Source organism: Pseudoliparis swirei, chromosome 24, assembly GCF_029220125.1.
Source record: "Pseudoliparis swirei isolate HS2019 ecotype Mariana Trench chromosome 24, NWPU_hadal_v1, whole genome shotgun sequence".
Taxonomy (NCBI): domain Eukaryota; kingdom Metazoa; phylum Chordata; class Actinopteri; order Perciformes; family Liparidae; genus Pseudoliparis; species Pseudoliparis swirei.
This window is the reverse complement of record NC_079411.1, coordinates 18,580,441-18,608,050: the sequence shown is the minus strand read 5'-3', so window position 1 is coordinate 18,608,050 and position 27,610 is coordinate 18,580,441. Positions and strand designations below refer to the sequence as shown.

The 27,610-nt window shown below is 43.1% G+C and overlaps 1 protein-coding gene and 1 long non-coding RNA gene across 5 annotated transcripts in view; both read right to left on the bottom strand.

The window, feature by feature from the left end:
• rhbdl3 (rhomboid, veinlet-like 3 (Drosophila)) overlaps window positions 1-27,610 on the bottom strand; it is a 50,677-nt gene that overhangs the window by 10,191 nt on the left and 12,876 nt on the right. For 2 of the 4 annotated variants that reach the window (XM_056408844.1, XM_056408846.1), the window contains 3 exons: window positions 11,266-11,424; window positions 5,594-5,818; window positions 5,229-5,377 (listed from right to left, as the gene is read on the bottom strand). In XM_056408844.1, the coding sequence (XP_056264819.1) occupies window positions 5,229-5,377; window positions 5,594-5,818; window positions 11,266-11,424 (533 nt within the window). Of the gene's footprint in view, window positions 1-5,228; window positions 5,378-5,593; window positions 5,819-11,265; window positions 11,425-13,809; window positions 13,856-19,683; window positions 19,722-27,610 lie in introns of those variants that run through there. The other 2 variants (XM_056408847.1, XM_056408848.1) reach the window with 2 other exon arrangements.
• LOC130189862 (uncharacterized) lies at window positions 21,687-23,375 on the bottom strand. The gene is made up of 2 exons (XR_008830870.1): window positions 23,032-23,375; window positions 21,687-22,912 (listed from the first exon to the last, which is right to left on the bottom strand). It is a non-coding gene; the product is annotated as an uncharacterized LOC130189862 (long non-coding RNA).

Sequence of the window (27,610 nt, the reverse complement as noted above, 5' to 3'; positions counted from 1 at the left end):
ACACACACACACACCACACCTCAAGTTAGTGAGTGTTGAAATAATGAACAAATGTAAAAAGTGATCGTCGTAGTTTTGGTATTTTGATGTTTGTTGTTGTTTCTGATCAAATCACAATTGTTGCTGCTTCCTTTTCAGTTGATTAGTGCTGACAATCAAGCAAATTATCTGCATGTGTAGAGCATTTATTTTTAGAAAATTAACCCGGCAATGTTTAAAAAAACATTCTAAACTGAAACTACTGAAAAACAAAAAGAGAGAGAGCGGTGGAGAGTGGGCAAGTCTGCACAGTAACTATTTACACTTTGGCTTTGAGAATTGGGAAGAATCAGCATCGCTAAACTGCTGGCAGGATTAGCGGTTCATGTATGTTTGTATGAGCTATGAACAAAAGTGAAAAATATATATTTTTTACTGTTTTTCCTTGACGTTGCAAATCAAACACACCAATCTTCACCTATTGCCTTCTACGTTCGTCTATAAATACATTTTTCAGCTAATTTTCCAAACCCTGATGCACTTATAACTCTTATTATTCTACAAACCTGCAATCACAATCAGACTGAAAAGAACGCATTTCCCCTACAAGTAAAATTGTTCAAATGCGAAGACATGGATCTGACAATAAACAGGGGTCATGCTTCCATTTCCTCCTCTGGATGAGGAGTCTGGCAAAGTCTGACAAATAACAAAAGTGATGATTTAAAGTGATGAGGATCTCCTACACCGACTGTAAGAGATTTTACAATAACATATTATCACCTGCCTGTTCCCTACAAAGGCCTGATTATAATGCTTGTTCACGGACAACACACACACACACACACACACACACAAACACACACAAACACACACAAACACACACAAACACACCATCTGGTACTACATCAAACCACACTTGTGGCCATCAACATATAATCCTAGACACACTCCAATACACTCAAACAGAAACAGAGACACAGAGTGTGCACACACACACACACACACACACACACAGCCCACACAGATATGCACCCACACAATCACACACAGCACATCAAGAGATGTGTGGCTGCTGCACATTTACCCAAATCTGATTACAGCATGTGTTTCACTGTGAGGACTATAAGCAAGGGACAACTTGTCCTCTCTCACGCACGCACACTCATACACGCGCACGCATACACACACACGCACACACTCACACAGTGCCCTTCATGGATAGAAAGTCCTTCCAGACAAACCTCTGTCAGCAGCACAGACACATTCGGGTGTCACAGCAGCTTTAGCGTAATACATTCTCCGTTCTCTCTCTCTCTCATTGTCATCATTGACCCTCGCTCGCTTCAGTCCCCTTCTCCATTGTGTCTCTGTCTGAGTCACACTGCCATTTCTGTTGCTAAAAGAGAGACGACAGAAGGAAAGATTCTCCATTATCCCCCCCTAATTTTGACAAACTGTGTGTTCTGTCTGTGTGTTCATTCAATAAACAACCCTGACATACCAGAAATTAATACAAGCCTTCCCCAAACAAACAAACACAGAGACAAGTCAAACAAGACAAGGACGATGAGGTGTTTAGTTTGAAACAACCCAGCCACCTCAGCTACAACGCCGACAGAGGGGATCGTTCCAGTGATCACAATGTGGGATATCGATCAGCTTCGAGAGGCCTGTCCAAATGCACAAAGACAACTCCACTCCAGGTGGCAGCGGCTATCTATTCCTGTACCGCTAATGAGGATGTGAGGGACGGGCTGCACAGTGAGGCAGATCTGTGGATACCCACAAGAGGTCCTACTGTGCCCAGGCGACCATGGTCCTTTCAGGGCGGCATCGAGCCCAAAGAAAAATACGATTGTGATGCGCTCATACTGCGACAGTGACGTTTATGGTTGCAAGCCACACTATTCATGACACTGAGAGGTGGACAGAAGCAGAACGGGCGCAACTGGAGAGAAATACTTTGTTGTGAACTGTTGAGTCACATTTTACTCTCCCTGAAGTGTTCCTCGTGAACTGCTTCGGATCAGAGAGAGAGAGAGAGAGACCGAGACCAGGTTGAATGCATAATGCTCTACTGAGGGATGTTTTGGGGCCAATATTTACATGTTTTAATGTTAAGAATTGGGAAGCATCAGTTCTACTGAGCTGGGGATAGGATTACATGATTTGTAGATGTGAGCAAGAGAGTAAGAGAGAGAGACAGAAAGAGAGAGGGTGTAGGCAAAAGGTGTGTATATATATATATAAAAAATATATATATTTATATAGTGGTCTTACTGAGTCACAAAAGCTTTTAGTGTTAAAGGTCATAAGCACTGGGTACTTCGGAAATGTCACAAATAAGAAATGTTAATAATGTTAGGGAATGGCAGGGAGCCCCGGGGAGTAGGACTCAAACACAGACCTCAAGAACAAGGTCTTTACTCGACAAACATTTAGAGACAAACTGGCCCAGAATGAGGAGTTGACACAGACGAAATCCACAGGGCAACGAGGCACAGGTGGAAACAATGAGGGCGGGGTCTGCAATCACACAGGAGGGCGGCACACGAGGGGGGAGGAGTCTGAAACGAAGGACCAGGTGAGTGACAGACAGCAGAACAGAAACAGACAGTGAACACAAACTACCTAGAGCAGTGGTTCTTAACCTTATTGGAGGTACTGAACCCTGCAAGCTTTATCGGTGCATTAGCCGCACCCTTCGCAATTGGAAAAATTAAATTTGATTTCTTCAAAACATAATTAACGTAGCGCCGGGCGAATTTTTCGCTTCGGTGTATCCATTTCATTCATGACTTTGCAAAGCTTTTGGTGTGAACACAGCATAACGCGGCGAAAAAAAATCGTGAGTTGCCCAAAACGGCCCGAAATTGCTATTGTGACCCGAGCTACACTGTGCAGTGTTTCCCCTAGGTCTACAGCTTCAGGGGGCGGGGACTGACCGACTGACCGACCGATACGAACACCTATAGTTGGTGCTTTTGCCAATCTTAAAACTAATACAAGTTTTCATTTACTTTATTAAAATACAAATACAATTCTATCTGTGAAACATTTAGCTTATTGTGGCTGCAATTCACCTGTTTTACACTGAATACCTTTTCAATATAATAACAATAAAGTGCAACCTGTGAAAAACTAAACAAAACCAGTTCAAATATTTGTCAATAAAGAGTTTTTCTGAGTTTTACACTGCATATCTTTTCAAAACTACAATAACATGCAACCTTTGCAAAAGAAAACGTTTGCAGATATGTGTGAGTCATCACGTTTAATTATGTGTGATAAAATGAGCTTTCCACTACACCTCTTCACATGGACGGATTAAGAAACCACGGGCCCCTGGGCCTGGACGTGTCAAGGCCCCCCCCCCCCCCCACCCGCAAAAAAAACAACAAACAAAAAAAGTAAAAAAGCCCTGACCTCATGGGCCCCTGGGTTTAGGGGCCCCCTGAGCTCATGGGCCCCTGGTGCCGGTAGGCTCGTTCGGTAATCCATCCCTCAGTAGGACTATTGGGGCCTTGTTACTGACATGAATGACTTAAGCCTAGCATATACCGGCATACGGCGCATCGTATCATATCATCATATTCATATCAATACAATGTTAATCACAGCGACGTCACGCGCGGAGGCTCAGGCCCAGGGGCCCCCTGAGCTCATGGGCCCCTGGGCCTGGGCCCGGTAGGCCCGTTGGTTAATCCATCCCTGTCTCTTCAACGGGGTTGTAGGCTTGATACGGCCACTCCCCATAATGCTCAACAGCAGAAACGCCCGTACTCACCGAGACACCTGGCAAGTCGCCAAGAACCTCGGCCGTCGCGCTGCGCAACGTAATCTATTAACGCTGTAATGTAAACATTTACACGAAAACACAGGCGTTTCGCTCTTCATTTATTAATGACTTAGTTTTATGTCTGTGTACTTTGTAATATGTGAAGTTCTCAATAAAGGTCTTGAAATTTAAAAAGAGTCTGCATTTCCCCTCGCGCCCCACCTCATTTCTACTTCTGAACCCCGCAGTCAGAAGTTGGCGCTACAGGCTACTTGAGGCTGTAATCCAGTAAACGGAGTGGAGGAAGTAGAGGTTTTGCGATGCACAAACAAAACAAGTTGTCTTGGACATCTAATGAGAGAAAAATGGAGAGAGGTCTTCAGGAATTATTTTTAAGGTTTTAATTGTTATTTTATGCCAGCTACTATTGGTTATGTGTCATGATGTCCGGAGTCGACGACAAACATTCTCACATTGTGGGAATATCCAGGAAGACACCGATCACTCGCGTTCTGATGTATCAGTTCGGTACGTCAGAATGTTGAACTCTCGGCAAAGGTGTTTCTATAATCCATTTAGCATATCAACTTATTGCAAACTCTTACACAAGTAAAACAAACCCTCAAGTGAGTGTAATCACCTTTTGTTCGCAATTGAGGTGACTTATAGAATGTTGCTATTTCCATAAAGCTTTTTTAATGCATTACTTCAAAAATGCACATAAAGATATGTGAATGGACCTTTGCTAAAGATATTTCCACACTAAGTCATGATTTCTCTCACTCTTTAGTAAATTATATCTAAATAAAGAAATGGGTCTGAATCTGGTTTTAAGTTACTTTGGGTCTCTTCAAAAGCCTTATACATCCATATAATATCAATTTAACTACATAATATGCGAAGGGAAATATTTTACAAGAAGCGGGAGAGGAGAGGAGAGGAGAGGAGAGGAGAGGAGAGAAGAGGAGAAGAGAGGAGAGGATGTAAGCTGAGGAAGTGTAATGGTAGATTTGAATACATTGCAGTATATACACACATTAAAGCAATAATCCTAAAACAACAGCTTGTTTAGGAACTATCTTATTTGTTATGTAAATTCCTTCACTGAGTATTATGAAATGAATCCAAAGAACTATTAGCAACATGCGACCCCTCCTCTCCTCTTCCTTATCTGCTCTTCCTTACCCCCCCCCCCCCCCCCCCCATGACTGGCAAGCATTTAATTGCGTTCAGTTGTTCAGAGTGTTTCACTGGATATTAATTGCACTGTGTATTTGTGTTAATTAAATCGTAGACTAACAAGCTCTGGCTCACTGAATCTTTCAAATGTCATAAAGCGCCCGAGGCCTCTTAGATATGCAGTACCTCTAGTTTGTGTTCCGCTTTTCAAAATGGCATTTTCCACTCCGATAGTGTCACGCGCACAACCTTTGAAATAAGTCCAGAGAGTAGCGAGATGTAAACTCACCCAGTGTGCATGAAAATGTAGCTGAGGTATCTCCAGGCCTGCGCCCGCAGCTGTGGGTGGTACGGTAAGGGGCTCTTCAGGAAGGAGGGGCTCGATACCTGCAGGACCAAGCGGTCCAGCTGGAACCCGTAGTACATGAACACGGCTACCTGGTAGAGCACAGGTGAATACACACAGGTTGTGTGGTTTCATACGCGCCACAAAAAGCACAAGGGAATAAAGTGAAACTGGGACGTCATATCGTCATTTACGTACACAATATAAAGAAAACATGCCTTCAGAACTGGTCGAAAACTCTTGCAGCGTAACGTTAAATCAGACGAGCTCTAGAGCACATATTGGTCTCACCCTCCCAAACGATTTACCTCAGCAATGGTAATAGCCAGGATGAGCCAGGGTGGGGGACAGTAGGTGTAGCTGTCGAAGTACCACTTGCGGTCGACCTCGCGGGGCAGCGTCTCGTAGGCGACGTGTCGGACCAGCCGCTGAGACAGCCCCAAGCCGGCCTCATCTCCCAGACTGCAGCCCTTCAGCTGCCTGCTCCCCTGCAGGATGGCCCTCCGGAAACTGTTGGAGCGCTTGTTGCTCATCTGGAGAAAAGAGGACGGTGACGAAGGGGTGGGACGAGGAGACAGAGGGAGGAGGAAGGCCCGAAAGGAAGAAAGAAAGAGGACGGTTGAGAGTTTTACCACCAATAGTTCAGAATGTTTGAACATTAATGAGCATTCGGTTTTAGTTAACGTGAACTGTCCAAGGTGCTTTATTAGATCTATCAATGTACGAATGGAGTCTCAAAGCATTCTCAGTACAGGCTGCACACACACACACACACACACACTCATCAGTCCAGCACTCTGAAGGACCTCTTCCAGCTCGCCATGGTAACAGAATGCCTGTAGCATCACCTAGCAACCACCAAACCCCTTTCTTAATCCTTCTCTGTCTGTGAAGGGTTCATTTCCAAACCACCATAGGTTGATTTTTGATGGGCGGGACCTCACCAGTAGTTCATCATTCAGAGAAGATCCCCAGTCCAAATCAATTTCTATTTCTAAACCTGACAAAATGAATTCTCTGCTCTCGTTTCAAGAGGACTGCCATCTATTTTGATTTAGTGCGGGCTGTTTTTAGAGCACAGGTGTCACATTTTTCAAACGGTGGGCTTCTCATTTTCAAACACACAGCGCAGCCACACGTAGGCAGTCCAAACACACAAATTCACAACCTGACACAAAAAGGTGAATATATCCATAGATAGTATTTTTCTCTGTCAAAATTGATGGACCTCCCAAAGGCCAAGAGGTCAGTTACAGCTCAGATAGTGTCCTTGACATTTAGAGGCCGAGGTTATCAGAGCGCGTACGTTTATTCCTCATCCCTAAGCAAGGGTTGAACATGTACCCAGCATACAGTGAAACCTCTACCCGGGGATGGATCACTGAACAGGCTTGAAGGAGTGTCAGCCCCCCCCCCCCCCCCCCCGGCACAAAACAGCCTCGAAGACGCAGAAAATAACTACAAAAGGGGCAAAACAACCACACAGGGAAACAAGCCCTCCTCCCCAAATAAAAAATGTGCATAAAAACTATAAAGAACCACCAAACACAACACCCGAAGAGTAAACTATAAAGTGCGTGTGCCTTGCTCTTATGTGGGAGAGGTGGTTAAAAGGCATTAAAAGTATAATAATAATAAAACGCATATGGATACAACTACTGGCCACTTCAAAAGCCACACCTTTAAAGCGTCGCCTGTGTATTGAAGCTGCGATTGATGTTTATTCAAGAACACAAACGCATCACAGAAATAAGCTGATAGTTGTGTTTGAAGAGAGTGGATTTGTTGAATTCATTTAAATTTGACAGCGTCGGTAGGAGAAAAATACAGCCAGCGGAAAAGAGCGATGAGACGGCCGCTTTAAAATCAGAATATCAATAAAGAAATATCTGTCAGCACAAGCAGTTGGCTGAAGCTTCTTCTGGCACCGTTTAATGAGGCTTTAGAGTCTCGGCACAGATCAGCGTTTGGAGATAAACGTCAGAAAGAAGGAGAAAAAAAAGGCCCATTATTTCAGCCTTTATGTTGGGCACAGAGAACTGTGAGAAAATGATTACGAGTTACCATGGCCACTTCTGGACTGCGCATGCACACACGCACACACACACACACACACACACACACAGGCGGACCTCTCCAAGGCAGCCGTGCTCCATAAAGACAGTCAGTTCTTGGTGTGGAGTGACTGCAATTCCTTTGCTCTTTGTAGGACACAAAAGAAAGAATGACCTGTAAACCCGCTGGCGGGAGGAAGAGAGGGGAGAAGGGAAGGGAAGAGGAGGACACATGGGTGTTCGGCCAGCAAGACACAATCTCCCCGTTTGATGATTGGGAATCACAGTTAGAGGAGAAGGAGATGGGAGAGAGACTTAAACAAGAGAATAGGGAGAGGGAGAAGCAGATGGAATGAGAAGGAGACAGAGGAGGACGTATGGAAGTACAGGAAGATGAAGAAGGTCGGAAAATACAAACATTTATTTAAAGGGACTGCGATGATAAGGACATGTTGTTTCAGGCCCTGGTAAGATGCAATTCAGGAATTCCAGTTTGAGAAATGGCTCCATGAGTCACAATCACTTTATCTTTTGTAGCAACAATCGGCAGGTAAACATTATCACTCGACAAAGTAATCGACCAGGAATTTATACTGGGACGTAGTTGATTGGCCAACGCAGAGACATGCCAGACTTCTTTCTCTCTTCTCAAACTCCTTTTCTTTTCTTTTTTGGTATACCCTGCCAACCATGCAACAAAGAGTCCCCAGTCAGGCCTGATGATCTTGAAAAGGGCTTCCACAAACTGCTGAAAGCAAACTATTGTCTCAAACATCTTGCTCGAGCATTAAGATGTACTTTCATTGGTACTAAGAAGCTCGAACCATGGAAAACATGAACTAAAGCAAACCCGCCCTGGTGGTTGTATGCCTCCAACCAATCATGTCTTGATTTGATCCTCTTAGATGTTTGTGTATGTCACATTCATGAGAAATGGACGAACAGACACTTTGTAAACCTAAGGGATGTATATTACTGAGCATCTACTGAGCATATAACTGAGCCAGCTTCTACCCAGAATAGACAGAGTGTATTTTATGAGTGTGAGTCACACAGAAGTTGATGGACGGACAGAAAGAAAGAAAGAAGTGAGTTGTGATTTGAACGCTGTGACGAAGCAGTGAGCAGGCAATCACTGGCAATCACATCGAGAGCCGCGGTGCTAAGGGGAGATGGCGCTACAGCACACCCCTCACTGTGTGTCTCTCTTTGTCTGTCCCTGCCTCCTCCTCCACTTCTAGTCTCCTTCTTTCCTTCCTTCTGTGAAGAGATAGAGACCAGACACTGACAATTAACATGCTGGAAGAATTGTAACTCTCTCTCAAGCTCCCAAATTGGTTGTGACTCCTTTAATCTTTAGAGAGCATCGCTGCCTACCCCTCAGAAGATCCATTACGTTGTGTTTTCATACCCTACATTCCTTTGGCTATTCTTACTTTATTTACAAGCTGCATACACTAGTATGGGTTCACATGTCCCCATTTATTTTATTACTGGTTATTCTGGGCTGCATCTGGCAGTATGGTGACGAGCACTGTTGGGTTTCGGGGTTTGATCCCGGTTGCATGTTCTCCCCGTGTCAGCGTGGCTTCCTCCCACAGTCCAAAGACATGCAGCTTTGGTTAATTGATGATTCTACATTGCCCGTCAGTGTGAATGTGAGCGTGAATGGTTGCCTGTCAACACATTTTCACCCAATGTCAGCTGGGATCGTCTCCAGCCTCCTGCCACCCTGAACAGGATAAGCAGTTCCGGATAATGACTGCATGGATGGACGATTTGGTATCTAAAATGTCAAGAAATGCCTTGAACATTTTTTCAAGGGCCCAAAGTGGTGTCTTGAATTAGCTTTTTTTATCCGACGTATTCCTGTAAAACCTGAAGACATTCTATTAACAATAATTTTAAAAAAAAGACAATCAGCCAGTCCTCACACTTTAAAAGCTGAAAACAGCAAATGTCGGGTATTACTAACCGACTTCACCAATTAAAAGATCATCAAAGCAGCCGTGAAGTCACTTTCTGACAACTTTCAAGTCAACTAGTCTTTTCAGCACATCATCTATTCCCCTAACCATGGTTACATGTCACTGTATGTTTAAAAAAAAAAAAGTTTAAAATCCCAAATATTCTTTACAATTATTTTAATAATAAAGAAGAGCAGTTAATTGTCACTTTTGAATAACTGGAACAAATCATTGTTGCTTGATAAATGATTAACTCATCGATTGGACTAATAAAACTAATTGTATCCACTCTTACTCATTCATCGCATGTGTATTACCATAATCATGAATACATGTCCCTACTTTAAACCTCCCCCTCCCTGTGTTTAGCTTCTGCTGTGGCTGCATCTGTGAATGTATAACCAGTGAGGGGGTGGACACAATAGCGACTACGAAAAAACAAGAAAAAGTGAGTGTACACACAGATGCCGGTGCCCCATTCCTCTCTATCCCACTTTCAGTTGCACGCCATGACCCACACACAGCCTGTCACGTGACATGAATGCACCAGTTGGAAACCAGCACCAAAAAACCCTTTTGACACTTTTCTAAGCCTCCTACAGGGTTCATCCCTTACCCACCGTATCAGACAATAAGCAGCTCTGAGGAACAAGAGAGAGAGAGAGAGAGAGAGATGGATGAACTCACACTCACAGGCAACAATGAATTCCCCACAGCCTCTACAGACACACACACACACACTACCACCCAGTAGTGTAATGTGTGCCACACAACTCCTCCCACTGCGATCCCACTCCACCCTGTTCGGGGTCAGCAGCTCGGCCTCCCATGAGGAATGGCAGCAAGGCAGCGGAGACCAGAAAACGAGGAGGTGAAAAGGCAGCGAGTAGGCTGGGGATGCTCGAGTGAGAAGACTTCAAACAGCAGCAGGCTGCAGTTTGAAGGTGACACTGAAAGTGGGGCAAGGTGAGCGTCAGGAGGGGAATTTATGACCAGGCCGAGAGTATTTTCCCATTAGGAAGACTCCCCACTTCTCAGCTGATTATGGAATGTGGCTTTTAAGGGCGATGTTAAAAAGAAGGAAAATAAGTTTGATGTGTGACAGAATAATTGGAGTATTTCCACAGGTGGGACACAAATGGAGCTATTGTGTAAATTCAGACAGGAATATCTCACCCCTCATGCCAGCCATTTATCCCTCATATGTCTGCTAATCATTTCCCACACACGCTCACTCATTGTTTACTCGCTTCTCGGCGGTGTCAAACACCAGCTTTGCAGATCAGCTGGTCCACTCTATCCAATAAGCATAAGGCTATTATGTACTGAGTCAAGAAACTAGTCAAGATAAAATACTTTCCCGTTTAAAAAAAAAGTCTTTATTTGGGAATTGACATCAATATGTAATGCCTCTCTAAAGTTTGTATTTAGTACTTTTAAAAAAACTTGAGAGCATTGAAAGCCAAAACGATCTTCGTGTTGTTTTTCTGAGTCACAGTCATATTAATTTGTCATCTGTAAGCTTAACTAATGTTTTGCATGTTCCTGTTTAAGTATCCTTGAAAATCTGAGGTCAGCAGCACACCCTCTCCTCAAAATGTCCTACTGCTTGCAAAACTTAGCTGCTGAAAGACGTGTTTAAAGAATATCCATTGTTGGGAAAAATGACAAACTGCCTTTTTGTAACCATAAATAATATTTAATCTTTCTTGGTAGGGAGGATGAAGTCAAAAGGTCTGACGTCTCAGTGAAGTCAAGAGCCTTTGGTGTTCAAGTCTTATTTTTTCCTCCAATAACTCATGTCTTTTGTCATCAGATTCATGAGATATGAAAACCAGAGCATGCAAGCACATTTCTATACCTAAATCAATTAAAATGATTCACTAAACCTGGAAGGAAGGACAAAGGTGCCAATAAACAGTTGGTATCAGCGAGCCTACGAAAGGTTTAACATCTCACCAGGTTGACAAAGTCTTGGTAGCAGATCTTCCCGTCGGCGTTGCCATCGGCGAGGGCCAATAGGACTTCCAGTTTGTGTGGGTCGAGCTCAGAGCCGTAGGTCGCCAGCAGGTCCCTGAACCGCTCCGTGCTGATGAAGCCCGAATTCTCCGAGTCATACTGCAAATGAACACGAATGCAAAGATGAAGCGTGTTGATACAAATACGCCTCCGTCTATAGATTACAGACACATGCAGTCCAACAAATAAGCAGTAGATTCAAATAAACATGCGAGAAGTTTGTGGGCAGGTCCCACACACTCTTTTCTTTCCTTAGTTCTTAATATTTTGGGGCTTCAAATCTCAAGTGACAATTTGGAGTGAAAGTGCCACTTGCAAATAAACAAAAGTAAAAACGTACACATCATGTTTGTGTTTTGTTTTGGCAAATTATATCTAAGAGAGCAGATTGCAGAGAAATGAGCAGAGATATGAGCAAAGACACTTATTACAGCCGACTCTGTTTCAAATGGAACAGACTGCTCAGTAATTCTGCCTGGACTCCTGAAAATCAAGCTGCTCTTGATCCCCCAAGGATAAAACAACAACTCAAATAAAAAGCACTGCAGCTGTGTGACAGTATTTGTCTGTTCGACTGAGGACACACCGGCATGTAATAAACATCAAGGACTTGAGTCTTTGAATTTGAATGTCAGGTTGTTTGTGGATGCGGGCAGAAGACAGCTGCTCCTCCTCTCCACATGCTCACGTGTGCTGAGTCTACGCACGTGTGTGTCTTTCGTGGGGTCTGTATATTTGCAAGTGTGTCAATACAGTGCCTTCATTACTAAATATGTGACATTCAGACATTATGAGCCGCCTGCCAGATTCCAACACCCCCTGAACCAGTAACACACGCATAGTGCACGTTTGCTGCACGCCGTTGGTTGGCAGATGCTGAGTGGAGCCAGCTGGCAGCTTCCACCCAACGGCAACGAGGGAGAAGAGTTCTTTTGGCTCTGTTTCGTGTTTTTGTTTTTTTGACTCCATGCCACCGAACGGAGATAATGATTTTTTTCTTTTTGGCAGTTAAGGCTACAGTTGCCACTGCATTTTCTACTCAATGTCATCTGCGAGATCTGCCGGTTATAATCACTCACTCTTGGCCTGAAAAAAGTATTTCATGTATGTGGCTGCAGAATTTTGGTAAATGATGAGAGTATGATCTCCAAATAAGCATCCTTAGCAGGAAATGCTAAAGCTATAGTAGGGTGGAAGAAATGTGTTTGGAAGAAATATGGCACTGAATATCTCTTCAGATGTGCGAACACACACTGTTCTATTAAAAATGGCCTCCATCAGCACCCCCATCACTCAAGATGAGATTTGTGACACAGTTGGGAACTTACGGTTGTGTTCCAGAAAATGTGTGGTTGCAATAATTGGGTCATAGAAGAGAAAAATAGGAAAGAAAGAAATGTGCCTTCTTCCCTCTGAGAGGTGTTTGGCATGTTTTTCTGTGACACCTTATAAAAAGACTAACCATGTCAACCTTATAGGCCCTCTCTATATCTGGGAGAGGAGCATATTTGTGCATAAATGAATGTTCCTGACTATTTTTACTGGCATTTTTTGATTCACCTTATTTTATCTTGAAAGCTAATCCAGCAAGAGAAGATGTAGGTTATACAGTGGGTACGGAAAGTATTCAGACCCCTTTCAAATGTTCATTCTTTGTTTCATTGCAACCATTTGCTAAAATAAAAAAAAGTCAATTGTATTTCTCATTAATTAACGCAGCACCCCATATGACCATGTGATATTTCAGTTTTTCTTTTTTTATAAATTTGCAAACATTTCTAGGTTTTTCTTTTTTTCTGTCAAGATGGGGTGCTGAGAAATAAAATTAACTTTATTTCTCAGCATTTCTCAGCATTTCATGAGAAATAAAATGAACTTTTTTGATTTTAGCAAATGGCTGCAATGAAACAAAGAATGAAAAATGTAAAGGGATCTGAATACTTTCAGTACCCACTGTATATACTCTAATTTGTTTTAATGTTTGAGACCAAATAAATACATTCAGGTAGAGTTGACAGGCTCTTGTTCTTTCCTCTCGTCGGTGTAACAGAACACCGACGAGAACGTTATAAGTAGGCGACAATTATCCGAATACAATATCAACAATCAGGCTCCCTCGTGGAGCACAAGCATGCGGTGCATGCAGCTACATATGTTAAACAATGATTTTAGAGGAGTAAAGAGATATTATGTGGTCAAATAAAATCTAAAACTGTCAATAAAATAAATATACAGGCCTACGTGCATGAGGGGCGTTAGCTTAACAAGATAAAGTCACTTCATGTTATTATGACTTCTTCCACACTTTACATCGTGTTCACTAGATTGCATCTGGACTGTGTGACAACTTACTTCAATGTAAATATCTGGCATGGGAGGTGTGAGTAACATCCTATTCTGGTGTGATCTGATGCAGCATTTTATGCATTCTGGTGGGTTTTTGGAGACAAAAAGGCAACTTGGGGATCACAGGCGTAACCTTACCAGAAGTGAGCTGTTCAGTAATGACAACTGGCCTGACTGGTGCCATCTGCCACATGGAATCCAACAGAAGAAGAGGAGGAGGCGGAAGGAGGTGTTGCATAAATAATTTGTACAACCTTATTAAAATAGACAGTATTCTTACAATGACTGTGCATTTTCACAGTGCTAGTATGTCCATGCAAAGGCAAAGAAACCAGAGCTCCTGAATGTGATCAAACTTGCACTTGAATCCAATATACACAATGTTACGTTACATGGCACACCTAAACAACCCTCTCTCTCTTTCTCTTTCACTCTTTCACTCTTTCACTCTTTCACTCTCTCACTCTCACAATTCATAAAATGTAAACTACTTTATGGAAAAACAACCAACCTTCTCTTGCAGTAAATCAGCCGGTTTCTGTCGAGACCATTTTTTCATGATGACAAAAGTATAGTCGCATAAAAACAATGTTGTGAGTGTGTGTGTTGTGTGTGTCTGTGTGTTTCCCTGTTATATTGTTTGTCCCAGACTGATGGGGTGTTATTTCTAACCAGGACTGAAGGCTTGCAGTCCACTCCAAGAGCCTCAACACACACCTCCCCCATCTTCCACTCTCAAATAAACGCACATGCACGCACCCCCAAAACCCCAGACACTCTCTTCGCCCCGCCCCCTCACCCTACATTCACCCCCCCCCCTCTCACTGTCTCCCCCTCACTTTCTTTCTTTTTTTCTTTCGAGCTAACATGTGGGCTCCCTCAGAAGTAAAACAAATAAGTCAATAAATGTGCCTGCTATCTCTTCTCCTGTCACTCCTGGAGGCAGGCAGCCATACGTTAGATTGCGCACACAAACAAACTCCCTCGCTCCACTTTTGCGACACCGCGGGCTTCATCGTCGAGTGAGCGCTCTCTGAAGTCAACAGGCCGGCTGCTGGGTTGGAGCGGCCAGAGGGACACACAATCAACAATGGGCCCAAGATGGCAATTTCATGCAAGGTTTACCTGATCCCTTCACTCCAATTAGTGTTCATTTCCTTCTGAGGAAACCAGAGGTCCATGCAGAGCGGGACATTATATGATGCGAGGACAAGTCGCTATCCAAGGCTCCTCGAGCTTCACCACTCACCAAAACTTAAACTGTTTAGGACAAATCTCTGCTGTTGGGCTGCAAATAACAGTTGTTATTCAGATACCCAAAACATATATTAAATGTATTCTCATAGCTGCCTAAGAATACCAGAAAATATGTATGATTACCAGTAAATTATTGGAATTCACAAAATAAATATCTGTTATTAAATCAACTAATGATTTCAGATTTACTTTACTGCAATTTGCCATTGGCTTTTCAAGGTCATAGCAATAACACTAATAAAACACTTTGGACTGCATTGAGTTGCAGCATAATTTTTGATTTATGCAGTACTTACACACTGAGTAGAGTGTGTGTGTCGGAAACATTCAACAGATTGCAAACTTTTATCACAGCACATTTTCTATTTTCATAACCATGTTATTGTCTGTGCTCCATAAGGCTTGTTTTGTAAACAGCAAAGGGAGTGTGATGCAAATCCCTAAGATTAAAATAGGCACACACACACACACACGTACACACACAAATCCTGGTGGAGACATAATAGCACCAAACATTCACAACCAATGAGCTCTCATATTGAGGTCTTCTCAGCAGCCTGGTGTTAGTGCAGAGGAGAAAAAACAGAGAGGGTGGGGAGCAGGAAGTAAAGGAGGGTTGGTCTGGGTCATGGGGAGTGGAGGGGAGGGGAGGGGGGGGAGGTGCATCTTGGAAACAATTCAAGGCTTTTTGTCTTCAGGCTCATTTTCATAAAGCCGAATATTAAGGAACTCAAGGTTTGTAAGGGTCAGGGTTATTTTTCTGAATACTGCAGTTTGCACATGGGAGCCTGGAGAGATGTTGGAGCCTGGGCCAACATAAAATATACAAAAAAGGCTACCGTGAAAAATGTACTTAGAATGATATTAAAAATAACCTTGAAAGCCTGAGAAATCACAATATCTTTTTTTAAATTAAGTGGATATCATACTTTTTTCCCGTTTTGTCCATTTTCCAATGATTCTCCGATCTCTGGTACTTTCAGTGACCTTTGACATTTGACCCACACTATTATACGTCACTCTCCAGAGGCGTGAATGAAGTCCAGATTTAGTTAAGCGGGACAGTGAGTAACTCAACCCTATCGTGGTTTACTACCAGCGACCTGGCGGGCACTCTCAAATCCTCTTACAACTACGTCTCACACACACACACACATACACAGCATGTACTAAATTGCTGATGTAGTGAATGACAGGTCTGCAGGACAATCGCTCAGCAGTCGAACAAGATTTGACTGTCATGCGCATAACTTTAAAAAATGAGAACAAAAATGTATTCCCCTCTAGCGGAACATCTCAGAAGTGAGTTCTTGATTCCAAGTAAACTTATTTTTAGACACCAAATTAAAGTGAAAAAATATATTGGCAGCAACGCAACATTGCTGAGGAGAAATAAATTAAAGTTGCATCAGCAGAAAGCAGAACCCCCCCCCAAAAAAAGATCTTTTGATAACAACATCATCAACAATTCAGACAGGGTGCACCCTGGGAGCTCTGTGGGAAACAGCTCAAACTGTACCGTGTAATCACAAACTGTTTGCTTTGAACTATGAAGACTTTTGCTGTGAGTCATCCTGTCACTCAAACTGACAGGGAAGGAAACTTGAGTCTTAAGTACATCCCTGATGAAGTCATCTCATTTTACACAGAACACTAATCCAACCACACAGGATCACACGGTAACAGGCATGAAGAAAGTCATTCAGCACTGTCCGTGACACGTATGACCTGTCCCAAGAGCAATAAAAACACTGCAGAAAATGCCCGAGGCATCAGCAGAGATGTCACATTTTTTTGATAATAACCTCCATCAGGCTGATGTGGTTTTCAGCATGGCAACACTGACTTGAGGAATCAATAATGTGTAACCTAAGCAACAGGAGCTCCAATAGCCCTTGAGTTACTGTATGACCGTAACGATAATGTGTGCGTTTGTGTGTGTGTGTGTGTGTGTGTGTGTGTGTGTGTGTGTGTGTGTGTGTGTGTGTGTGTATGTGTGCATATAATGTAGGTGTTTGTGAGGGCAAAGAGACAAAAATAAATATAATCTTTAAGATGCAGGAGATTTGGCAGCATTGTTTCATATTATAAGTGTCAGATAAAAACTACTGTGTATAAATACAGTATAAACTATATGTGTCTCGCCAAAGAGAGCAGTCCTATGTTAATACTGTTATTTGGGGCATTAAGCTGAGAAATGTATTTCTATATTATTGGATCTCTAAATATAATTACCGCTTATCCAGTCAAATAACTGGTGTGGCCGAACTCCAGTCAGTGTACAGCCTCTCCAGCAGTATAATTACTTCCAATCCCCCCACTGAGTCAGACAGTGTGCACCACTGAGTTGTTGCTATTTAAAGGACGGTGCAGTAAAAACAGCCTCTACCCGCTCGATCTGCTGACCTATGGACAACACAAGCTATTGGATAGATGTCAAGGCTCTTATGGATAATTTCCATATTGACCCTTTTTCTTCTATTTACTATTCATTCCTGAACAATTGCAAGCCTCTAATTTGAAGTGTTGCTACTGTATGGGGTAATAGTGGATTGCATGCAGCCAGACTGGCCAAGACTGCCTGCGGTTGATATTATGACAGCCCATTTAATGACCTGGCAGTGTCTTACTCTTCTACTGGCTTTTCCACTGCAAGTGGACAGCAGGTTGTTCAGATAAGACTCGTATTCTGCACACAAAACACAACAGGTATTTCTGACCAATGACCATGATTAACATTGAGATGGTAGAGCCTTGGTTAAAGATGAAAGGTTAACTAACTATAGCTATGTTGTCTGGGTATAAACTCAACTTAGTTAACATATACTGTACATTCACATGTCAATTTCACATCATGTCTCCTTATGAGCCAGTAGACGGTTACAGGGGCAGCTTTTGTTGTCTTTATTGTAGCCATGTTGCCTTGTCATAGCAGGAAAGAACACAGGAGGAGCCATTTCCAGGGACACTTAATGCAAACAAGGTCGTTAGCTAAATCTGGTTCAACTGGGCTTTTTTTATAATTGAAAAAAAGTCTGCTGGCTATAAAAGGCTACCACATCTCCCGTGGTACACCCACACAGGTGTTTCCACTTTGGCTTGATTAGCCCTCAGGACTATATGACCACATTCAAGCTGCACTTGATTGACATCTCTATCACAGTCTCCACGTGAGACATGGAAAAGGTCAACATATTTACAGTATGTACTGCTGTACACATGCCCACTTATGCATGTAGATGCCTGTTTGGACACAGTCTTTACAAGCGACCTCTTCTCTTTGAGTCCTCTATTATTGTGGGTGTGGCAGCATGAACTGTAGACGTACACAAACACACACAACCATACAACCATGATACACAGTTACTCTGCTTCCCGTAACTTCCTGAGCACAAAGCCAGAGTTTTCCCTTGATATGGCGCAATTAGCAGTTCTAATAAAAAGCCACTGTCGTTAGAGTGGAAGAAGCTTGTTAGTCTCCTCGATAATTACACTGAAGCACCAGGGAGGACAGGCGAGAGCAGGGGCACCTCAACCACTGGCCATCACTCTCACACGCACGCACGCGCACACATTTTCGGTGCTACTGGCAACCGTTAGAGATAGGAGACGCGCTGTGTTTTTATAGTCGGAAGTGGCCCAGACCTGGTCTCATTTAGGGGACTGGTTCAGATTGAGAAGATTGGACAGCTTGTCGGCAGGCCGAGGCTCTGAATGGGGTGGGGCAGTGATTGAGAGGTGAAAGGTCAAACAGACTGACAGTCAATACAGTGGGGCAATGAGACATCATGGATGAACATCCTCATGTTAGTGACCATGAGCACACAGAGTTGGCTTAATTTAGTAGTGCCTCTTTTTCTATCTATCTCTCTCCTCAGGCAGTCCACCAATTTGGTCCAGACTTAATATAACTATTTGATTGATTGCCTTAAAGGTGTGTACAAACATCCATTGTCCTCACAGGTTACATCAAAACAACTTAAATAACCCCGACTTTATCCCAAGCACCACCCAGAGACTGACATTTGAGTTTTTTACTGTAATGTCTCTCTACCTATTGGATGAATTGCCAAGACATTTGGAACAGATATCTGTGGTACAAGATGGATCTTTATCACTTTTCAACAGGTAAAACTTGTTTTTGAAAAATCATTGTTCATGGTTTCCAGACGATACATCATAAAAACAGTTGCTTTAGTGCCACCAAGAGGTTGACATTTGTGGTTTTCAGTGAAGTGTCTCATTAGCTGCTGGATAGATTATCATGAGTTGTTTTCCTCAAGATGAATCGACCCCTTCATTATCAGGTTCACCCACTATTTTGAGTTAGAGAACAAAGCTAATGGCATTCCCATCAGCCTCAGCTGTAGTGCCAATGTTAGCATACAATGTGCCTGCTCAATTAAGTTAGGATGCTGATTTAAGCATCAAAGCAAAAGAATTGAAGTATTTTATGGGAGACAAATGTCAATATGAAGAACGTCTACTCTGAGTCCATTATGTTTCCCCATGAATTTCCCCTCCTGCATACATACTTAGCCATCTAATTAACATCCTGTTGATGCATGGTTCAGATAATGTACAGATAATCCTTTTAGTGAGTGAGAGCAACTCGCATGAGCCAAGAGAGATGTGGAGCCGTGTGCACAAATAAACACATACACCGGCAGAGCAGTTTGTAAGAACGAAGAGCCGCGCTAACGGAGGTCCATCCAACGTGAGCAAGTCTAATCTCCACCACAGTCTGTGTCTGACCTGACAGCTCCCGGCTCGGGCAGGCACTGATGCTGAGGGGGTACCAGTCGGTAGCCAGTGGGTTGTTTCATTGTTCTCTAACAGAGACAGAATTCAGAGTTACTCAGACAAAAGCAGTACTGTTCAGAGGAGGATGAAGAGAAGATGCAGGAATATTGCAGTGTCTCACGATCCAAGCTCAAGAGGAAAACATGGTCTTCTAATTGAGCTGCATGTGCATTTGTCTTCTTTCAAATCTCAGAGGAAGCTCTCCGTCTGCACTGACGAAAAAACAATCAGCTCAAGTTGACCTGTGTGACACGCAGACTGTTTTCAGTCCGGCCGTCACTCAGATTCTCCTTCCTCTTTTCAATTATCATTACCATCAAAGCATTCAAATTGAATTTGCCTGCATCTCAGCTGGGAACAAATTCCCTGCAGATGGGCAGATCCAATACCGCTACCGCTCTTCCCAGTCAGACCGACCACTGGCGTCACTTGCCAGCGGCACAGAGGCCGCAGAGCGGGACGGGGTGCAGCGGGGAAGGGATGTGATGAGCCGTCGAGGTTTCGCACCATTAATTACCCAGACATCACCTCTCCCGTCGCCGAGGATTCTGTGGGAAAAGGTCAGCCGTCTGGCTCGCGTAAAGACCGGCTCGCCATGCATGTCACGGCCCCCAGTTGGCCCAGCCAGTGCTCTGCCCACGTCACACCTCAGAGACATGACTAATGCCTCAACAAGGCTTGTAATAGCCCCCAAAATGCCACCGACGAGTAAGGAGAGAGGAGGGAGGACAGAGGAAGACAAGAGTAGAGTCGGCAGGAAGTAGAATATGGCGAAAACAGAAAACAGAGGTAAAGGATTCAAAAGCAGAGAAGAGACGTTACAATGGATGAGTCAACAGTGTGATGCAATTAGAACGAGGGAATAACAAAATATCGATACTTGACATTTTGGGACTGGAAGCTGCGATTCAACGATGGCTATCAGGTTGATATATTATCTACTTTTAATTATGTAAATGTCCTATGAGTCACAATAACACACAGGCAGCCAACTAAACTAACTAAAACACTGCCTCAGGCACCAGACGACACCCAGACGTTGCTGAAATAAATCCACAGGTCGTCCTGGACAGAAACGAACAAAGGTGAAATTGCTGCCTGTGATACCTTCAACTGACAAGTTAATTAAGCAACAATCTGACAAAGCAAGATCAACAAGCTGAGAGAAGGCCTCGCTTGTCCCAGTGGAGCACTATTATAACCCACTTTCATTGAAGCAGCACCGTCACAATTTCTCACCCACTCTCTTTTCTCTCCCTCGTTACTCATGTTTGAATACGAGCAGTGTCTGTGTGTGTTCCCCCTCCTCCCTCCGGGGGAAAACCGAAGGGGCAAAGACTGCACACTTGAACTTGTTATTTTCCCGGCTTATTGTGCGAGGAGATAATTATTGTAGGGAACAGAGCAAATCCACTCTGCTTTGAAGTGTGAGGAGACACAGGAAGGGTAAAGCAGACAAAAAGATGGGGACTAATCACAGGCAGGCGATAATTGTGAAGTGTTGTTTGTCAATTTTAAATAAAAAGGTTGGGAGGGGGGAAGTGGCAAAACACTAGAAATTATTTATACTACAACAGTAGAGAAGAACAACACCACAAACCACAGCCAGACAAATGATCACAGATTGAAATACACATCTCAACACACATTTTGCATGACAAGCATTCATGGGAGGTTATTGTAATGGATTCCATCGCATGCTATAGGTCAGTGGTACTCAACTTCGGAGGCCAAGAGGGCCACATTTAAACCACAACAGGTGCAAAGGGCCACAAATTATTATTAACATATATTTGTACCATTTTATTCACTGTATTTACTACTGCTGTTTAATATGCTGTCTTGCTAGTCATTTTTAATGCATTCCAAAGCATCATGGAATATTTAACAAATATTCTTAGTTTCAGGAACAAATGTAGTGTAGCGACTGCGTTTCCAAGGATGACAAGTGTTGGTCAAGCTGATGTTTTATTAACACTGGAGTGAATAGCTTTGCATTGATGACATTGATAAAGTTTGCAATTGCTACTTTTCCTATTGAGAGCTCTGTCTGCATTTCACAAATATTAATAACAATAACAATATAACAAACAACTGTTTACTTATTCCTAGTGAGAGCTCTGAGTGTGCATTCTTTTCACAAGTCCTTTCAGATCTGGTTGTTGCTCAGTTGTAGCTGCTCTGAGATAGTCTGCCAAATGTCTGTCAGTTAGACTGGAACGCTGCTTTGATTTTATTATTCCCATGGCAGAGAAGGAGCTTTCACACACATAAGTAGATCCAAAGCAGGTCAGGATTTTCTGAGTACACAGGATTAATGCAGGGTTTGTGTTCCTCAGAACACAGGATATCCAGAATGTATCAATGCTCTCCTCCTTGTGTCTTTCTTTGAGGATGTTGTTGTGCTGCAGCTCTATGAGTTGTTCCTCAAACGCAGCCCTTTCGACTCGATTTTACAAACAAAATTAAATTCACCTTTAAAAGGCTTTTGCATATGACACATACCCATGTGTTATACATCAAAAATTCCAGAACAATCTCAGCTCTCTATATAATGAGGCACAATTGACCTCAGGTACAAGTGGAAAGAAAAAATATGGCCCTAAAGCTGAAAATGTAAGTTCGATTTCTAAAAATTCTTCATATCTCTTCTGAAAACACACCTTTACTCATGTGGACCAACTGTTTTGGTGTTTAAAATTGGTTTACCAAAGGTCATGGGTTCACAAAAGCAGTGAAATATCTGAATACAATGCTAGATACATGTAAAGATGTCAAAAACCACATTTTGTATTATCGTTTTTTGAGTAGAAATGATGTGGTCCGTCACACATTCACCAAAATGATAAAGATGGGACTGAGAAATGACTTAATATTGCAGATAAAGTTTCATGGGGTGTGTGCAAATAAAAAATGACCATTTACATTTTTTCTTCTTCAAATAAATGTATTATACATTACAAAAAGTAAACATATTCTCCATAATATTCATGTTGAGAAATAGAAAACAGAACACAAATATTGATACAGAATATTTACAATATGGCTTCACTATAATGGCATTATGTCATCGTGTCATGGTCCTCCGGGGCACGAGACCATTGCTGGCCGGACAGATAGAGCTGCAGGTGGGGCTGCAGGTGGATCTGCAGGCTGCACTGCAGGTGCTGGTGAGTCCTCTCTGTAAAATATAATACTAGTCAGCACCGCCACACGTAACAGACACCGTGACGAGACACATAACAGACACGTCCCGACACGTCCCATCACGGACACGTAAAGTTTAGTGAAGACTCTTACCCGGTCCAAGTGGATCTCTTCTGGCTGCGTGTTCCTCCTCGTGGCTCTGGAGCTCCTCTGAGGCTCCGCGCTGCTCGCCAAAGTCGCTGCAGCTGCTTCCTTGTTGTGAAGTCCGCTCGCGCCGTGTTCTCTGGCTTCTCTGACTGACAGACTGCTAATGAGCTCCACCTGGGAGGTGGGTAGGTCCTTGTGATTTCTTGAGTGTTCATTGGTTGTTCTTCTCCGCAAAATGTTGACGGACAACCGCATTGGCAAATCACACTACTCGGTGCCGCGTCACCCGACACGTTCGTCCCCCTATCTTTCTCTGTGAATCGCAGAGGAGCTTACGGTAGAGAAATGAACGAAAGAGGAAATCCTCCGGATTCATCCAGTATCTCGACGACGTATTGTCGCGGATTTTAAAAACGTAAAGCTGTCAAAACGCACTGTAGCAGGCTTCGTTTTCAGAGGGTTAAATTAAAGGCGCACTACCTAATTTTCACACGATTTTGGTTGGCTAATTATAATTATTATGCATTCATAACCAGGCATGTCGGGGGCCACAAAATAAGCGTCCGCGGGCCGCCTGTTGAGTAAGTCTGCTATAGGTGTTTGCTATCTTTGGTCCACCTAGCAGGCTGACCGTGTAATGCAACAACACCAAACCACTACTATGGAGTTTAGACCCTCATCTCTTCAGTCATTGTGATCATTTTGGAAAAGAACGCTCAAATATACTTTTGGAATAAAAAAATTTAAATGATGGTGTCTTCCTTTCTTCTGAGCCTTAATTTTTTAATTCAACTCAAGGATCTAGAAAGGGTTGAATAAGGCATCAGGGAAGTCCTCCAGAGATAGTTACGATAATTCTAGTTAAGAGAATCTTTCATGTTTTGGGGAAATGAGAGGAAAACCAAGAGAAATGTATATATATTAGGGCTGTCAGCTTTAACGCGTTAATCTATGCGATTAATTTGGCCGCGATTAACGCACTAAAATATTTTAACGCAATTAACGCAACTTTGTTTACTTCCGGTGTGCGTTGAAGTTGTTGCACTCCTGTGAGTGTCAAGCCGCAGCAGTCCGCCTCCTTTCCTCCCGTCTGCTCCTCGATATTCACAGAGAAACAGAGGGCAACGTGTCGGTGACGCGGGGCGGAAGGTGCAGGTGATTTTTTTTCTTTTTCTCCGCCCCGATGCATGCGCAGACACGCCAGCATGAAGCTCTGCGGCGCGCGAGACAGAGAGCCGAGAAGAGTGAACGACACGTCGAGACAGAATGACATGCTGCTGTAGAGACGATCAACAACAGACGTTTAGTTTTAATACAAGAACAAACACATCTTGAAGAAAAGAACCTTACATTACTTCTGCTGTAATTTGGCGCTATAGAGAACATTACAGGGGGGCGGGGCCTCACCCTGACAGAATGGTGGGGGAAACACTGGGATGTGTCACATGCAAAAGACTTTAAAAGGTGAATTTAAATTTTTTTGTAAAATCGAGAAAATTCCCCCAGCCTCCAGAGGGTTAACGTGACATATTTGAATGTCAGTCAGTTTACCAAGGCCACTGGTTCTGCTGCTGTTCAGTGTTAAAGATGACAGGACCAATGGGGGTCTCTAATAAACCTTTTCTTACGAATCTGATGTTTCACTGAAGAAACCATTTATCATCCACGATATTAAATACCTCACTGGCACTTTATAGGTAGGAGCCTCTTTGAAAACACAGCTCTGTGTGAAGTTTTGTCTTGAAAAAAGAATACAATTAAACAAGTGTCTAAAATACACGCTGTCTGAAGGGATTACTCGTTCATTTAGAAGATTTAGTCTTTAGAAGAAGAAAAAAACTTTTAATCGCGATTAATCGCGATTAATGAATTTCAAAATGTGCGATTAATTAGTTACTTTTTTTAACCCTTGTGTTGCCTTAGGGTCATATTACACCCTCCCCCCGCCTTAGGATTAATTTGACCCCATTCAATGTTTAATGTCGGTGTTCTTTCGGTAGTCAACAAACAAACATAAAGTGCCTCACACTTAAACTTGGAAAACAATATTAATTCTAATAATTTTCTGGAGGTTTTAATTGCTGGCGTCAAATTGAACCCAAAGGGTAAAATATGTTAGTAAATATAAAGGTAACAGGAGGGTGAAACATTGAATCGGGTCAAAATGACCCAAAGGCGGGGGGAGGGTGTAATATTGATTCGGGTCAAAATGACCCTAAGGCAACACAAGGGTTAAATCGATTGACAGCCCTAATATATATATCCCATCTAGTGCCTTCCTGCAGTGAGGCTAAAGTTTATCTGCAGAGCAGCTTCTCCTATCTGGACCTGCAAATTCTACCAAGTCAAAGTCCTGATATCGGTTTAAAACATAATTGAAATTTCAAGTGCATGGCATTACTGGTGGAGTCACTCAGATTAGTCTTATCAGCAGGTACAGAGAGAAGTGACTGGCAGGCCCTGCTGGCCAGAGTGCCTTCTCTCTCTTCTTCTACTTTCGTTCTTTTCTTCTTCCTCCCTTTCCCAGCCTCAATCTTCTTTCACTTTTTCACTCTCCCCTTTCTCCACCGCTCCTCTGTCCTCGGTGATGGTCTGCTTCAGGTAATTGCATTCTCTACTGAGCATGTGTACCTTTTTTTTCTCCTCCATCCTAAAAAAACCATAACTGTGAGTACACACAGCCCAAATTCAGGGACCAAAATGAATCTTCAGATCATGCATCTGTTACCCTGCAATGCTTTTCTATACATGCTAACGAAGGAAAAGCAGATTGTACCAACACTGCAGTGCCGGTAAATTCAGTCCCAGATTTAAACCAAAATAAATAAATAAATTAGATTGTCAGAAATGTCAGACTTTTCTATAGTTCTGGCCAATAGTTAAATTCCACTAAATTGCTCTCTCAGTCAGTATAACAAACGCAGATTTCAGATCGTGCTGAACTGGTTTGCTTTCTCAGAGGAACATGTTTCTCAGAGGAACATGTTTCTCATGGCGGCTGCAGGGATGACTGACTCAGTGACTGTCTGGGCAAATCAACGGAGCACTGGGTCACCTGTCTTGCTTGACCTCATTCATCACAAACACACACACACATGCACACACACACACACACACACACACACTTGCATGTCATCATCTGAGGCTGCCTGCAAATTAACACGGATCATCAGCGTTTCCTTGCCAACTGGCCGTTAACCAGGCAAGGTTGGTCGGTGTGAAGATGTTTTAGTGGGTGCACACGCATCTGGAGTTCACACACAGATAAGGCTCGATATGGGGATAGGTGTCAGACACTACGGTATTACTTTCAATTCCTGGGCATCTGATCCCCTCACAGTGCTGGACCTGAAGCACATGGGGCCGTCCAACTCCTCATCTCAGAGGAGCCTACAGACCTCTGTCTTTGGACGGTCCTACATTCGTACATTTTTTCTGTTGTTAATGTCTGTCAGTATGTACACGTTATGTATGTACCTATGGAAATAAATTACTCGTACTCGTGAGCATGTGGACTCACACGGACTACACATATCAGCCTGAAGCAGCGTCACAGTGGTTTCATTTTTAAACCCTGATCCAACAGGTAATTACATCCAAACCACAGCAGCTGCTTCACCTTTAGCAAACACTGCCACCTGTCAGGGAGTACGTTTCCCTCATGTCACCCTGATCATGGAGCATTGTTAATGTTCTTGAGACTGAAGGAGGAAATCTCAAAAGAACGGGGTGCTTTTATCAGGATAACCCTTCAGACCATATTACTGAAACCTTGGATCTGCTATACTTCAGAAAAATAGATCCCCAAAGTCATCTTATAACTCCATCTGTGCATGGCAGATAAACTAACCAAGATGATGATCAGTGTATCATTCGCCTCAAAGCCTTTGGTGAAATCAAAGCAGCCGGTCTACGTTATTTCAAGTTAGTTTTTCTTCTTTCTTCGTCACGGACACGTAGTTTGAATGGTGTCTGTGGAGTTGATATGCCGTGTAACTTGTGTTCAGCGGGTCTTTGCAAACCTCATGTTGTATTAGTTTCTGCTGAGGGTGTGAAATGTGCAACCTTTCCGTTCCCTGCAACCGGCCGCGCCCATTGTTGAGAATAACGCTGCCATCCTCTTCGTCTCGCTCGAGTAATTAAGGTTGAATACAAAAAAAGGACAGAAAAGATGCCCACGAAAGCATCAGAGAACCTGGACTGACATCACCTCGGTGCAGCCTAATCCAAATGAAATGTGTTTCCGGGCAACGTCGTATCAGTACGCTTGATCAACCAGCAGCGTGTTCTCCCCCGGCCATGTCGACACCTCTGCTAATTCCCACCGTATCGCAGCAGCTCGCACCACAGACAGCCACTGACATTACCCAACACACCAACACACACACACACACACACACACCTCTACCCACTCTCCCCCTGACTTGAAACCCTGCAGGGGTTAATACCAGACCAGATAGAGAAGCACTAAGGTTTCTACGGAGACAAGATGCAATCAAACTATCATCAAGGCTTTTATTTGATAGATGTAGCAATATCAAGCTGGAAGATTGTAAATCACAGAGAGTTCCAGATGCTATCAAAG